General features: G+C 44.9%; 5 protein-coding genes across 5 annotated transcripts; 3 read left to right on the forward strand and 2 right to left on the reverse strand.

Annotated features, from left to right (window-relative positions):
• Positions 1–6,114: 6,114 nt before the first annotated feature.
• On the reverse strand, positions 6,115–6,417 carry N7479_008497 (uncharacterized protein; the record flags this gene model as incomplete). The annotated part of the gene is made up of 1 exon (XM_057256191.1): positions 6,115–6,417. The coding sequence occupies one exon, from the start codon at positions 6,415–6,417 to the stop codon at positions 6,115–6,117; it is 303 nt and encodes a 100-aa protein (XP_057110053.1).
• A 3,076-nt stretch (positions 6,418–9,493) lies between these two features.
• Positions 9,494–9,682, forward strand: N7479_008498 (uncharacterized protein; the record flags this gene model as incomplete). Its single annotated transcript, XM_057256192.1, has 2 exons — positions 9,494–9,517; positions 9,587–9,682. 2 exons carry the CDS (start codon positions 9,494–9,496, stop codon positions 9,680–9,682), a joined length of 120 nt encoding a protein of 39 aa, XP_057110054.1.
• A 1,063-nt stretch (positions 9,683–10,745) lies between these two features.
• Positions 10,746–10,967, forward strand: N7479_008499 (uncharacterized protein; the record flags this gene model as incomplete). Its single annotated transcript, XM_057256193.1, has 1 exon — positions 10,746–10,967. The coding sequence occupies one exon, from the start codon at positions 10,746–10,748 to the stop codon at positions 10,965–10,967; it is 222 nt and encodes a 73-aa protein (XP_057110055.1).
• Positions 10,968–13,211: 2,244 nt separating this feature from the next.
• mdm12 (ERMES complex subunit MDM12) lies at positions 13,212–14,525 on the forward strand (the record flags this gene model as incomplete). Its single annotated transcript, XM_057256194.1, has 1 exon — positions 13,212–14,525. One exon carries the CDS (start codon positions 13,212–13,214, stop codon positions 14,523–14,525), a length of 1,314 nt encoding a protein of 437 aa, XP_057110056.1.
• A 519-nt stretch (positions 14,526–15,044) lies between these two features.
• Positions 15,045–15,969, reverse strand: N7479_008501 (putative BAP31 domain protein; the record flags this gene model as incomplete). Its single annotated transcript, XM_057256195.1, has 4 exons — positions 15,045–15,432; positions 15,494–15,597; positions 15,657–15,791; positions 15,949–15,969. 4 exons carry the CDS (start codon positions 15,967–15,969, stop codon positions 15,045–15,047), a joined length of 648 nt encoding a protein of 215 aa, XP_057110057.1.
• Between the last annotated feature and the right edge of the window lie 394 nt (positions 15,970–16,363).

The raw sequence follows: 16,363 nt of genomic DNA on the forward strand, positions 1-16,363 counted from the left end.
ATCCGAAGAGAATAAGAATGCGACGTTTGAGACAGTCAGTGCCCCTCGATGAGTGGACTTTTGAGTGGATGGCGGTTTTTGGGCGGGTTCACACGCAGGAGTCCACCCTCGGATGATGTCCCGCTTTGGCAGAAAGTTGTCGAGTCACTTGAAGGAATGCAGCTCCCTTTTTATTTTATTTCTTTGATAATCTGAATACTGGAGGGGAACGGGTTCAGATTAGGGAGAGTGATATTGAAAAAGAGTTGATAAGTCGAGAAACAGCAGGGGCAAGGGCTCATGAAGACGGGGTATGAGATGGCAACGCTTCCGGTTTGGGACAAGCGCTGTTACGGTATTTATCCACGTGACCGTTTTCCTAGCGGATCTTGGCCCCGAGCTGGTCCCGAAGTAATTATATTATTTCGGGAGTTTAGCACTATTCGTAGATCTCTGACTATTTTAAATTAAGAAATAACTCAAAGATCATATGGGTATATACATGTTCTGAGTACATATAACAAGTATAATAAGTAAAAGTCAAGAACGTTCTTCTGCACACCGCTTGCAGGATGCGAACGTCATGATCGGTAATGTACCGAATTACCTGAAACGACTAGTGTAATGTATCTTATGACTAATTTTGGTTTAATTGGTCAGCCCTGGAGGGCCTACATGGGCCCTACTTTGTACATGTAAGAGAAGTCAATGATGGTGATATTCTAATATTATGTTTTGAGTTGTTGAACGGGATAATATATCCTGTTATTCTGACCAAGTAGTGTAGCTAAAATTATGTTGACTTGCAAAGTACAAAGTACGCAATGGGCTACCAACTACTCGGTAGACGGATACATCTACTCCATCCAAACGGGGAATTGATAATCATGAGTATTAGTATGTTGGCCAACCACCGTAAGTGGAGCTGCTAGCAACACTTTCTCCTGCCAATGTTGAGCTTTTCTCCCCATGGTTCATTGTGAAGAAAGTATTCTCCACTTTCTACACATCTTGGGAATCGTGCGTATAAGTAGATCTATATAAAGCGATAGATAAACCGAGGCGCTGAATAAACTCAGATACCCTGCAAAATCCGGGGTTATCTGCAAGGGGTGATCTCAGATAAGAGATCTGAGCGGATTTGCCTTCGCATTTAACATTTCATCATTATATAGCCTTCTAAGAATGAAGTGTCAATAACCAACCTTGGAACCTGATATTGTTGCTATAATGTACATAGTAGTGTATATATTCTCCTCTTTTATACTAGATCCCTGCCAAAAACTGCTACTGGGAAAATCAACTTGAAAACTGTAAGTTCCAAATAAGTGGCGATTCTCAAGTTTCAGTCAGAACACAAGGGGCCTTGGTTTTGGCGCTAGAAACGCGGCAGAAGCAATTGGGCAATCTTCTACTCCGTATCTGTTTAGCGTTGCGCCCTCTCGAGTACCCACCACCTTTCATTTTCCTCAAGTTTGGGCTTTTTTCAAAGAAATACATCAGCTAACAATATCTAACAATATCTAACAATAATATCTAACAATATGTATTATTATTGTTACATACTCTGTACGGCATACCTGAGTAAGATAATAATATATAATACAATATATTTGCGGAACACCCGCGTACTCCGGGTAGGATGAAACCTCCGAGGTTCGGAGTCCGCCCGTTATGCCCGTTATACCCGTTAAGATGTAATGTACGGAGTACTCCGTACATATATAAATACAAAGCCATTAGTTTCATCTGAAACTAAAAATGTTATAAGATTTTACAGTTTCAATTCTATCGGTTTGGAGCTATTTCAGGTTGAAATGCACATTATTGAACGGTCTACTTTGTATAAAACATCGCCACTCCACACCTAATAACTAACGTGGCAGATCATCCCATCATATATCTTCATTTCCCGATGACTTCACAAGACCCCAACCTGTTTCTTCTCTTTTTCCTTTTTTTTTCTTTGTTTTTACTGTATCGAGAGAGAAATGTGCTATAAAATACTATACTTTCAACGTAATTGAAAGTGAAATATATTCCAGCGTTTATACATATTTAGCCAAAAAGGACATTCTGCCCGAATCATCGTTCCTCCTACATTGCAATGTATCCATGTGCTATGCATTGTACAACATAAGCTGTGTTTCCTACCCAATTTTGACTAGACGTTGCAGTTTGTCGGTACCTTGAATAGATATATATATATATATATATATATATATATACTATATATTTAGTATGATACGTCTCACAATGGTATGATGCAAGTGTAACAGCCCCATCTCGATTCCATTGCCCATTGCGCAATCTAAGGTAGGTGATATCCCGTCTTTCTGACCATCATCAAGGCTCATTCCCTGTAGTCTAGTTCTCATTTGATAGCCCTGAGAATTATCATAGGCTGAGAACCGACCCGTGTCATGCATCATAATACCCCCGCACCACTTTTATTAAGTCACAATTACAGCGTCGTACATTGCAATTTCTAGATCTGCAGTCAGATTCAGGCTGATATGATGGATAGCCGAATCTCATTCGATATCAACAGTACCCCGCCTGTCTCGATTAGTAGGGATTGTGAGCCAAGAATAGCGTCTTTCTTGCCAAGATTCTCGATACGAGATAGCTGGGAGTGTAATACATAGTTGGTTCGATCTATATAGCGACGTAGGTCGGTTCTCCATGTCCCTTCAGCATTGTGAGAATAGCATCATATTGAGTATATAACAGTTTCCAAGAGTCTACCCAAGAGGCTATCAGGTACTGCTATAAAGGTTTGAACGTAACTCAAGCAAAGTAATAGTCATATTTATGTAAGTATGCAAGGTATTCTTCCTTGGATGCTGCACAGCTCTGGCTACTACAACCCTCACAGAGAAGACTCGCTCTTGAGTTAAATTATGAAAAAAAAAAAAAAAAATCACAATACAGCGATTCTAACCCGCTTATCCAATAAATTCCATAGTAGCCCTTGTTACCTCTAACTCGAGCAAAATTGCAAATAGCGACGGGCAAATCATCCAAGGTACCCCAAAGTCAGCATGTAGCGCCTTATTCCAGGCTCTTATAAGGCGTGTAGAGATACTCTTGGTCCAAAAAGCTACTAGAAATGGAATGAAATTCCATATCCTTTGTGTCGACCACGCCGAAGAAATTTGATCTAATGCGCACGCTCTTATTTCTAACAGAAGCCCGTTATGGCATGTCTGCAGACTGGGATGGTATGATGCTAGAGTCATCGGTCCCTGACTAGGTGCAGTTTTTCTTCAATGCAAGCTGCTTCACATATTATGTTATGGTATCTCAGCACTTCCATTACTTCTTTTTGCAAGTAGTATATCAATCTACCCATTGAATTTCCCCTAGACTTGACGCACCGATCTACATTATAATTTGAAGATTTGGAGCAGGATCATCTGATGGTGTTGCTAGTGTCCAGGGGCATTGTAACGATGTAGTTCATTCTTGCTACAAAATAGGGAGTACTATGGCTATGCACATAGACAGTGAGAGTGTGTAATAGGTATATATAGTTGTTTTATCGGCTACTGCTACGGTAATGCTGGATTTGCACGGAAATGAGTCGCGCTATGACTCGGAGATGACTTACGATCTTTATGAATACAATCTGCTCTTTTGATGAAACATGTTGGAGTACTATATAGATGAAAGGCATCTCGTGGCATCGTCTCTATTGTCTTTTTTTTTTTATATCCCCTTTCGTATTTTAGCTGATAGAGAGTCAATAACAGGCACAAGACAAGAGCCAAGATTGTGAACCTGCATAATAAGCCTTCCTTTAAAAGAACAAAGGCAGTCCAAACTCGCATTGTGGTGCTAGTTCTGATAACCTGCGGTAAACGAGCACTGCCATGACTATTTATTCGACAAAGAGATGCTTGGGACTAGCAACAACGTGTTCTACAGTGATTTCGATCCCAAAGTTTATTTAATAATCCTACGTTTATGTATTTAAATGGTATGTGGCTGCTGTTACCTTGGATGACTCTGGAAAGTCCATTTGGGAATTGAACGCAAGTCAGATTATTAGGTCCTATCTATTGAGTGCCGATATATCGAGTGGTAACTCTTAAGTTTCTCGTCGGGAACTCGATTTCTTATAAACTGGAATGGGACTGGGGTTTATGGTGGGCCATTGATGATCATGTGTAAGTAGTATGGGTTGAATCCTGTGCCTGATTTTGTTGGTAGGGGTGTGATCTTGGTTTTTAGAACTATTTTCTAGAGGGATGTGTAGTGGGCTGACAAGTGGAAGAATTATCTGGAGGTGAAGGTTTATTTGGGTAGGAATGCGCTTTATTTGAGTGCTGAGGATTTCGGTGGAAATTAAGCTCATAATAAGGGTGTTCCGATTAAGATAAGGTCAAGGGCAAAGTCACGACTAGATATGGTGCCCTGAGTCCTAGCTATCTAGGTATGGCAAGAAAGGATCTGTGAGAAGGACCTCGTTGCTATAGAGTGGGGGAATAGACATGACAGACTTTCTAGCGCTAATGTTTCAATCGATTTATGGAGTGGAGAGTACAAAGTATAGGAATGCTGAATCGAGATGATGGCAAGTGAAGGAAATTGAGTTGATACTCTTTCAAAGCATAAGGCTGCTAAGTAGATAGAAAAAGGTACACAGTACTTCTAGGATTATATTTGTGAAACCTCTAAGAACATAATTGGTGTCCCTTCTTCCCAAGAATCAGCGGTCCGAAACTATAAAACTATAAAACTATAAACAATATGAATACATGTAGAGATAACATCTTGATAAGCTGGAGGACAGCTACTAAAAACAAAATTTAAAATAAAGTACGTACATTCCCGGGACTTACGGACAAAGCAGAGAGGGAAAGAAAAGGGTACTCAAAGCAAGCCCCATGAGAACACAGATCTATATTACTCACAGATGATATTAGCAATCGGTGAGAACCTTAGTGATAGCCCCAAGTACCCAAGGAGCACTCCGTATGGAGTACGGAGTACGGAGTACACACCTAGTTCAGGACAGCTCGGAATCCGAAAACGACTCGGTTAATTCTCCCCTTTTCAGTCCACCTCGCATAACATCTGTCATGTGGTTAGAATTAGTGGATCTTATTGGACACGGGCAATTTAAAGTAGAAACTATCGATAGAGTAGGCTAAATAGTGCACTATAGATCAGAAATTTTCACCGGAGAAACGTGTGGGGAAAGTACTAAATAATGAGCTGATGAGGGGTAAAGAGTAAAAAGGGGGGGGGGGGGGGGAATTAGAAGAGATCGCCTGAGAATATAGGTGCGGGCCAAGTACGGAGTACTCCGTAGTATGATCTCAACTTCAACAAGCCAATCCAATCCATGTAACAATCAACGTGCAAAGAGATAATAAAAAAAGAAAACAAAATAATATTGTGGACTGATAAGCTGTCGCAGTAAGATTGGCAACAATGAGGCTTGGCAAGATTGGCACTGCCCAAAAATAGGTGTTCCTTGTGTATCTATACAAATTCCAAAGCATGTACTCCGTACGGAGTACATATCCACGATGTGCAATGGGCACTGTTGCCTGGTGAAGCGTCCATAAATGTCGATCCCTACTCTCCCGGCCAAGGCGGGAGTATCAGATTGCACAAGGCTTGGCGGAAAATCATCGTCTTGGCAGAACTTGGCAAGCATTTAGGATCCTCCCTCGCGTCCGGCGGGGGATTCCTCTTTGTGTTTTGGTCAGATGGGCTGTGTAATATGCACAATTTAGTGGCAAGAGCGGAGTGGAAAATACTCATGCAGATGAGTTGAAGAATTATCCATTGCTATCTTGACGAATGGAGTAGTACGTATGCTTCCTAGAAGGGAAAGACGGAATAATGTAGACAAATTTTGAATGAATAGCACATGATAATCTGAAAGCGCTAAAGAAAAAAAAACACCCCTATCGATTTTCCTGCCCTATTCCCATGATGGGGCTTCCCAAATTTCCCAGATTACAGTCGCTCAATTGATTTGAAGATTCCCAAAAAAAAAAGAAAAAGAAAAATACATGATAAGCTCAGCACAGTATCAGTTGGTCTGATGGTAGTATATCGTGAAATGTAGATGATAAAAGAAGACTGAATGGACTAGGCGGGTCAATGATGGAGCGCCTAGTGCTGTTTCTTGCCATGACCAAGGAAGAGGAAACCACTGGGAAGAGTGACGGCAAGGTCATCGAGGGAGGCTGAAGAGTTGGTAGAAAGAGAGCTATTGGTGCGGGTACGGTTGGCAGGAGCCAACACAGGGTTCTCCTCAATTGAGCTGGTCTCAACCTGGAACTGGTCTTCCCAGACGCGGGGATCAGGGCCAGATTCAATGGGAGACAGAACAAGGAACTTGTTGGCAGGGTTGTAGGGGCGAGACTCAGTGGCAGAGAGAATCAGGAAACGGTGGGTGGGAGTGTAAGTGTACATCCTGATAAATCTTTTAAAAGGCTTTATGGGAGGAGTAACTCGGTTAAAGACGGGATCTTTGGAAGTATTGAAGAAAAAGTTGTAGATGGGTGGTTTTGGAAGAAAGTCAGAAATCTCAGGGAGTTTCGACCTTACTTATATAGCCCAGACCAAGATAAGCCAAGAGGAACTTTGGAGAATGAGGGGCATGCTGTATCAATGATGAGCCCGAATCACGCCGATCTAGCGCATCCAGCACATCATATCTGGGCCGGGGGGTTAGTGGATACGCGGTCATGCAGTCAAGCCACTCCCCGCGATTATTGTCCATTAAGCCCATAAAGGAGAATCCCAAACATGCTGGATGGCCTCACATGTCTTGGCCGGAAAGGAAAAAAAGGGGGGGGGGGGGGGGGGGGGGGGGGGGGTTATCAAAGCCAAGAGTTCACTATTGACTATCACCCTTTCTTATTCTGAATGCTCCGACTTTGCACCTCTCTGGCATAGTTGCACGGGAATCTGGGCATCTGGGCTGACGGTCATTCCCAGCAGCCATGGCAAATATGCTGACTTGGCGAATTAAGCCCCATGTCATTGGGTAATATGCTAGATAAAAAAACCCGTTGCCAGCCGAAACTCACCTCGGAAGATCAACACTTAGGATGAGGGGCTAAGATCTAGCAGAAGTTCATGATTTTCACTCCCGTATGCATCCACACCTATGCAGTAAGTGTGTTAATAATGGTGGGAAAGCCCTATACATTCCGAGTTGTTTCATCGATAGTTCTCTTCGCCAATCATTCTGTTGTAATGGCCGCTAGGACCATCGGATATGGGGTATTTTTTTTTAACCCCGGTCTTTCTCTCATCGGACCCGATAGCGTACACTTCGCTACTTTTTTTTCCAGCGAAAAAGACACGAAAATGACATCATATTTCAATTTCCCCAGAATTGAGATCTTGTTAACCGAAGTTATCTAGATTCGGGTAATTGTCTACATAACGAGAAGTAGTGAGATTATTTTAAACTGATATCTGTTTGTTGAAAAAAATAGGGAAGTACGTAGTATAATAATTCAAATTAAAATTGTTTTTGTTTTTGTTTTTGTTTTTTTAAATTTCTAAAGTTCGAATGTTCCAAGGTTCGAGTTTATTTTATTTTCAAATTGAACCATGGGCATACTGATCACGTGCAGTCCTTAACCACCTTGGACCCTTTGAAAATCCAAAACAATTCTTTTTGTTGTGATTTCATTGGTTTATTTTTATTTCTATTTTTTATTTTTTTTATGTATTTTATTTTTTTCCTGTAAATACCCAAACAAAAACCAACAGCGGCAAAACAGACAGCGATTGGTCTCGACCTGTCGATTTGTGCTGTGCCTTGCCGCCCCTAGGCTCGCGCGTCTCTACTCGCCCGGAGTTGATATCCCGGTGGACCGGCGGCTCAGTAAGGGGAGAGCCTCAGTCGAACCGATATGAACGCTACTGTGCCATGGCTGAGGAACTTGGTGCTTGTCGCCAGTCATTCGCGCTCTAGAATCAATTGATAGGCTAACATGTATTTATTTTTACCCTGAGCCCTGCTCCACGATCGCGCTAGATCAGACAAAGAACGCCCCTTGGCTAATATCACACTCGGCCAACACCGACCATACTATACCACACAGCACATCCGGATTTCCTTGGCTTTGAATTGTTCTTATCGTTTACTCGCCTAACCTCAATCTTATTGAAAAAAAAATGCCTTGTCACCATGCATTCTTTCGCATTTTAATCGCTCAGAACTTGCGGCTATCACCAACTGCGCCATAGAAATGAGCCTTATTCGCCTACATCCACAAGTCGAGGCCTATTGCAATAGAGTCAATGAAGTCATCTCCTGCCATATCGAGACCGACTTGAAGTGGAGTTTTGCTTGGAGGTTCGCTTCCAATGGATTTCGGTTGGTTCCTGATGCTACTTTCAGCGGTCTGCCTATCTAGTCCCGCGGTACAACATCGTAGAGGTTTGGAGCCAAGACTCGAAGATTCTTATGCGGGGACTCAATGTACCTCTCCGAATTACCATTGAATATCCCAAGAGACAGAATTCGAGAAGAGTCATCGCAATCTCACCGGCCTTGTTCAATTAGTCACACATCCTGCGCCGCTAGCTACGCGCACACATCGTGAGAAAGTTGTGGCAGGTGCCTTCTCCAGAGTATGAGACATCCTTTTAGGGCTAGGTATCAGGATCATAGAGGTTTGTCAGATGGGGCAAACCATGTTCCTGATCCACGCTTCGGCCGCAGCGTTGGACCTATGGGGTGCCATCCAGAGAGGGGTCACTGTTGGCGCTCAGGAAATGAGCCCTAACACTGGCTGCAGCGCTTTTAGAGTGATGTCAAGTGCTCCCTGCAGCCTGCGGGATTTGAAATTTGCATCGGTGGTCATGCTTAGGGCTTCGGTGACCTTGACCAACCCCTGGTGCTGGCGAACCCCATATTAATAATCGTGACTCTTCCCAGGGGCACACCACACTCTAACAGTCCACCTACCATAAGCTCTGCTTTCTGTTGGTAAAAGCATATGCCCTGGATATGGCGCATGTGTATACCATTTTCATGCCCTCCATCACCTTCTCTTTGACTGCGCAACAAGTGATCACCGAGTTACGGCCTGCATATGGCGCATCTGGATGGACGATTTACAGCGCTTGTGGAGGAACGGAAGGACCGAACCGTTTGTGTGACTGTCGGTGATGTGTTCAAAAAAAAATTCTATTGAGTTGCGCAGTCAATTCACTTCTCTTGAGGTGGTCATAAAATGCTATAAAGCCGGGCACTGATCCCTCGCTTCTCATCACATCGATCAACATCTAGAGTTCAAGACCTCCTTCGAACTTAGTGATCTTCAATTCGCAATACTTGTTTCTGCATCCTCTGCAACTTGACATCTTCATCCAACCCTCAATATGTGTTCTATCTACATCTATCAGTTCGATTGCGGATGCGAGCAGCAAGTAGGAAGTGTGGTCGCTTGTGTGTATCAAGGTACTCCTGGTTGCAAGGGTATTCAGGAGAAACCTCGTAAACAATCTGTCCAGTGCACCCGTCATGGTGGCTAAAGTGGCTTCTGATGTGAGTTGCATCTTTCGTATTTTGAGGCGGCTGTCACTTGCACAGAATCTGGCTAACAAGACATTACAGGCATCCAATGATTCGGAGGCTCGAGATCGTCCATCGCTATGTCCTACGCTGTCATCGAGTGATCGGCTTCCTCGCCCTGTCTGTGTCTGTGTCTGATTCAAGATAGAACAAGATACCACTGTATCACATCTGCTATTTGGAGGAATTCTTATTTGTTGCCTCGCATCGGTCATCCTGGGATCTGGGTGGGGACTTTGTTATATCTGGCATTTCGGGCTATCGTTTTGATTGTTTTTTTTCGAGTTCTGTCTGTCATTATTCGCCGGTGGTTCTCTGTATTGATCTGTCTACCTACGCATGCTCGGATCTTCCTCTCTTTAGACAATACCGTCTCGTGGATAAGTCGAGAGACCACAGAGTTTGGATTTTAATACGCACTACATGATATCGTGTTGGTTTTATGAAATTATTTCTTTATATTGCTACTCTGGTTTTATTTCAACAGCTGACGCATGCGGGTTCCAATGTTAAACTTAATATCAAAGAAGAGGCAAATATTCAGATAACAGTCTTATGGCCCTTCATATTATTTTGCAATGCATGGGTGTCGATAAGTCCACTATGTCATGATAATTGCATAGTGGTAGCTTAAGGCATGTTTTCCTGTCGGCGGCTCTCGCGGATTCAAATTGCCTATAATCCAACGCCACAGCAGATGGAACCTCATCACATCATGTTTCTGGCCGTTCACGTCTACATCTGATTGATCTACCTAGAGGATTTTCGTCATACCGCATTTTCATGAACCCAACACAATCAAGACTATGGCTCATCTCCGGTGTTGGTGGCAAGGAGATGTTGACCAATGACATTGGATACCTGTCGTAGTGCTAACGGCGAGAAGTGCGTGCAAGATGAGGGCCAACAACTGGGAATGGCGCATGTTCTACCATTTTTATCTATTTATGGTAATCCAAAGTCTTCAAACAGTATCAATTGTTCTAGATCTTTGGAATTGACCAAACACTCCCATCTGCACTGTATATCGGTCCTTGAAAGCATTGCAGGACCTTCTCTTGGCCTCCCAGAGAGTGCACATAAATCTCAAGGCTGTCATAGTAATTGAGCGAGGATGTGACGTTACTGTCGGTAAATTCGGACATAGGTAAACTCACTATTGGCGAGAATGGGTTTTCGCCACGCTGTGCATACGTGAATCATGCATATTGTGGTGTCGATCGGACGCCAGATTGTAGGAGCGAATGCCGTCGGGAACCGGTCACATCAAATTTGCAAGTTTGCAAGGGTAAAGGCGCGTGGGAATCGGTTCCATCCTCTTATCGTAGGACACAAGGTCGAACCAAGCCGAGGAATGGCCGTGCGAGAAGCCACCACTCCCGAACTGGCGGGTGGTCGAGAGCTGGAAGGGTTTCCAGGGTGAAGCCTGGTCAGTACGTTATAGAGCATGCCTAGACGCGGCTGCGATTCCCAAGGTGCAAGGTAGGCGATAGGCCGCACAGGCACCTCGTTAGCTGCATTAGTCCCGCATATAAATTGTATCAGCTGATTTTCAAGTGTCAAATCGACCAATATTTATGGCCCTAGGTTTGTTGGTTTCCTGTGGCAAGCCATAAATGCGTACATATTCAGCATTTCCCAGTTAGATTATGGGTAGATACATACCTAGGGTGATTGTGATCATGTCAGCCCCTAAATCATCATCTCACATCAAACCAGGTCGACGGAAAAAAAAGGATTCGATTCAGAGTTAGTAAAATACCCAGACAGGGGGTTGCCCCACGCGGCGCAGACCACGTCGAAACACCTTTCTTGGCCAATCCACATTTTGTTGGCGCTGTGTTTCGCTAAATCCAGCGGAACAAGTAGGGATATATGAGTTGTCCCTTAGATTGGCTTCAACGGTGGCTGGGATCTCAATTCATGAAGTCCAGCTTGGATGCCCATGAGTATCTCATCTAGGCACCTGACCAAACAAAGTAGCCTGGACGTGTCGCTTCAAACCTTTCTAGAAGACTTCATAGACTTCTTTGCTGTTTGTTCTGTGCTTTTACTCAATTATTTTCTGTTAGGTCAAAACGCAACCTAGTATATAGGCAACCAATCAAATATTGTCCGATTTGTCGCGGTAGGCTGGGCTGAAACATCCCTTTGCCGGGAGCCGTGTTCTAACATGTCTAAGCCAGTCTCTCCTTCCTCTCCCTTTCACATGGGGCAAGCTTCGAAGCCCGTTGCCTCTTTTTAATACCTATGGCGCGGCCCCATATCTAATGTACCGCATCCAGTAGTTAGAGGAGAGTTCATGGGAGTCTTCCAAAGTCCCGCAGCCGTTCCCTTTCCCACGACCGTATAACCATAGCCGGGCATGTGTAAGTTTGAATGACACGCACCCACATATTCCGAAAGGTGCGCAGGGTTTTGACAAGGTTCTCATCTAGTTAGATTTTCAATAAACGCACTAGGTCTTCCGCATTGATATAATGTTTGAGATCATCTTGACTTCGTCGATAGCGTGTTATGTTTCGGCAACGATCATCTAAATTACTACCACTATATAGTCTGAGTAAACATTACTGAATGCAAAATTGCATATCATGATTTTCTGACTGGCTGCTTCGTTGGTTTCTAGCCTCTAGCCCAGTAGATAGGGAGGATGTGAGTCTGACTAGTCGATAACGCTTTTCGCTGTTTTAATTAAATTTACCAGATTCTTCGGAGAGCCCAAGGGTCTGCAGTGCCTGTTTTTCTCGGTACAATCTGAAATGGCACTAATCTACTTCCACGACGCGGGAGACATCATAGATTTCTCATATGCTAGTTTATAGGCTGGGCAGGTGAGAGTATAGGAAATATGGAATTGACCTTGTTGCTTCGCCGGGAGATTAAGCGGCTGACAAAGGAAATTTGCGAGCTAAGAGGTACTCACTAGGATCTCAGGCGTGCAACTGTCATTTGGAGGCATGAACTCAACCAAGCGCTGATCATTGACTTTCCCAAATCTAAATTAACCCCAACCAATATCAAATCGCGACCAGCGAAGAGAAAATCGTATCAGACAGAGTCACCGGATGAATTGTATTCACGTATCTTGAAAAAGGTGCTTATATACCCTTAGTTATGTAGTTATATCGTTTGGAATTAGCAAGTGCATGACAAATCGTTCTACCCCCAGTACTTCGTTGAACAAGTGCTTTATATTGGTTTATAGTTAACATATCGATGGATGCGCTAACTAGCCGGAATGTCATCATTGTGATCCCGAATGAATACTAGGGCTTAATATAGGTATACTGCTGCAATGACAACCTCACGTTCTGTTTGTCCTTATGATCTTTTGGCCTACCCAAGTAGGTAGTGGCCTAAGCGACCGGGGCCGGAGTACATGATTACATCATGTATATCATTACCCCTGTAATCCTGCCGGGACGGCAGGTTTACTTAGGCCGCTACACCTAAGTGATTACATAAGATCATTTAACCGCTAGGCCAAAAGATCATAAGGACAAACAGAACATCTGTTTGTCATTGCAGCGGTATATATATTAGGCCCTAGACTCTGCTTGGGACCACACCCCCAGCCTAGGTACATCACGTGGTGATACAGGTTCCGCTCCTCAACCGACTTATCCCATATACCAACATCAAGAGCTATAGCATTGCATATGTGATGTCAATTGAAGTCGACTGGGCAGCTGCCACTTCCGGTCCGGATGGGGAAGCCCTGGCAGAGCGAATTCGGTCTTTCGTACACGACAAGTTTCAGGAGATCACCCTACCGCGTTTTATTCGCTCGGTCCAGGTCCACTCCTTCGATTTCGGGACCATCGCCCCAGATCTCGAAATAAAAGACTTCTGTGAACCGTTCGCGGACTTCTATGAGGAAGATGACGACGACGCCGACACCTCCGTTGCGTCGGAGGAGCTCATGTCTGAGCTCCACGAATCCCCGTACGAAGACGACATGACCTTCAATCGCACCGCGCATAGCCTTCATAATTTCAGTCACCATCCATATCCCGGCGAAGGATTTCAGCCATCTGCGCTTCGATCCCCACTAGGTGACCACCTTAACCCGCATTTCCTACCCCGCGCCAGTACACCTGGCATCCCCGGCGGCACCTCAACATTGGGATACCACATGCGGTCCCTGGGCGGTCTATCAGGCACTCAGACACCCCTCGCCGCTGTAGCAGGCGGCACTTCATTTGCGAGCGGATGGTCGGATTCAGGCATGGGGGCCGGACCCAGGTCCCAAGCAGCCCGCCCTACTAGCGCACATCATCCCGCAGAGCCAGATCTGGATACCACCAACTCTGCCTCCCGGCCCTCAACCGCTAACACACTCCCCTCTCATCCTTCCCTTGGCCGCACTGGCAGCGGTGGAGCACATCCGCATACCAGCGACTCTATTGACGCGCCACAGCCCTCAATAGAGACACCAGATGACCCTACCGGTGATCAATCGTTCCCCATCCCACCACGCATGCGCGAGCGCCGCCCAGAGGACTTCCAGGTGCTGTGCCATGCTAAGTATGCTGGCGATGTGCGCATGTCACTGACTGCGGAGATCCTGCTTGACTACCCGATGCCCAGCTTCGTAGGGCTGCCGTTGAAGTTGAATGTCACGGGTATCACGTTTGACGGAGTTGCCGTTATTGCGTATATCCGCAAGCGAGTGCATTTCTGTTTCCTTTCCGCGGAGGACGCAGATGCCCTGCTTGGATCTGAACAGTCTCAGGGTAGTCGAAATCCTAGCGATAATGGTCGGCCTCGGTCTGGGAGCGATCAGAAGGAGAAGGATCCGAAGCGACAGGGTGGGTTATTACAGGAGATTCGGGTGGATAGCGAAATTGGTCGCAAGGAAGATGGGAAGCAGGTCTTGAAGAACGTTGGCAAGGTTGAGCGGTTTGTGCTCGCGCAGGTTCGAAGGATCTTTGAAGAGGAGCTCGTATATCCTAGCTTTTGGACATTCCTGGTTTGAAGGTTCAACTCATGCTGTCCGGCCTTGATCAGCTGATTCATATACTACGCCATTTACGAATAATTTATGACTTCTAGACATGACAGTTCTCATTCTTGAGCCACTTGCAACTACCACGCCTCACAATAGAGCAACGGCAATCAACAGGTAATTGAAAATGAAATGGTAAAATTGAGTCGAATATGACAGGTGCTATAGAATCAGCACCCTGGATCCCACCTAAAAAATCGTAAAGATATCTGCTAGTACATGGAAAGGAATGCAGCGACAGAGAACTTGTATCAACCGCAATTCCCTCATTCCTTCTACATAACAGAAGGGTCAATACACTAGAAAAGGATAGTTATGCACAGTAATCCAGAATGTATCGAGTGAATTTGTTGCCGAAAGGGTCCCAACTCCCGTGACAGGGGAGGAGGCCCTCAATCCAAAGCAAACATGAAGGTGCAGAAATGAAAGGCTATCAAAGCTTGGGCTTCGACAGTCTTGAGTCCGGGGGAATTAAACAATGTCACCCTCTTACAGGTCTTTCTTGTCCTTCTCGTTTTTGTCGCCCTTTTCGTTAGAAATCTGGTCACCCAGGCTGTGGTACTCGCGGGTCAAACCCTCGCACTGCTTCTTGAGAGTCTCAATGTCCCGGTCCTTAGTCTCAATAATCTCCTTAAGACGGCCGATCTCGCCGATTGAGCCAGCCTCTGCGATGCGGGCAGAGTCCTTTCCACCGGCCTTCTTATCGCCCTCGAGGAGACGGATACGGTCCTCAAGGCGAAGAGACTCGAGAATCATGGTATAGGTACGGTTGAGGATCAGAGAGAGAAATAGGGTGAAACCACAGAGATACATGTTGCGCTGTGAGTAGAACTTGCGGGCCTGGACCTCCATGCGGTCGGTACCGAGGTGAGCGGCTCTGTTGATGACAGTGATTAGAATTTCTGTTGGAATATCTGAGGGTGGGTTGAGCTACTTACCCCATACCGGGGCCATCCTTAGTGAAGGCAGACAGTTCCTGCTGCACACGGTACACACGGTTTACAGAGTCAAGGAACAAAATGAGGATGAAGATGAATGTGATCTGGAGGCTAATTTAGCATTCTGATCAGGGATTCCATGTTTTCATGATTGGAAATATACCTTCAATCCATATTGCAGCTTGGCGATGATCGGGCTTTCGGAAATGAAGGCAAACAGCTTGCGCTTAATGGTGTGGGGGAGAGGTATGACGAGGGCTAGGAATACAACCATCTCGAACACTAGAAGGAGGAACACCTATACAAGAAGTACTGTATTAGTTTATCGACAGGCGTAGAATCTGAAGATATGACGTTGGAAGCTTGGGCTGGGTGGACAATTTCAGGCACCAGGCTGCAGCGATTCTTGAGCAGCACTACAAGAAGCAATTTGGGAAGGAACTCGTCGAACTTACAAGGGAGTAGTAGAGAGTCATTTTGACGTGTAATATCAACCCAGCGATACTTCAAATCGAGTTTCTAATCAAAAGGGGCGGGGTGTTCGAAAGCTTCAGAAAGATAGCTTAGGGGGCAATGTAAACAAATGCGAGAAGCAGCGATTCTGTAGTGAACAAGCACAAACACAGAAAGATTAAGGCAAGTGAAATTGCTTGGTTCAAATAGACGGGGCACTTGAAGGGGAAGTCAAGAGACTAGGTGGTCTTATGGGGAGTTTTTCAGGTTCGGGGGAAGACGTCATGGTCTCGGAAGATCAGCACGTGATGCTGCCATCAACCCTAATCGGGATTCCATATGCGCAAGCCATGGAGATGCTATTATTGACTTCATTCCACTTACTTGTATGGTGATTTAATTTGATTGAAATGCTCT

This window comes from Penicillium vulpinum, assembly GCF_028829585.1.
Source record: "Penicillium vulpinum strain IBT 29486 chromosome Unknown utg000003l_segment0_segment0, whole genome shotgun sequence".
In the NCBI taxonomy this organism is placed as follows: domain Eukaryota; kingdom Fungi; phylum Ascomycota; class Eurotiomycetes; order Eurotiales; family Aspergillaceae; genus Penicillium; species Penicillium vulpinum.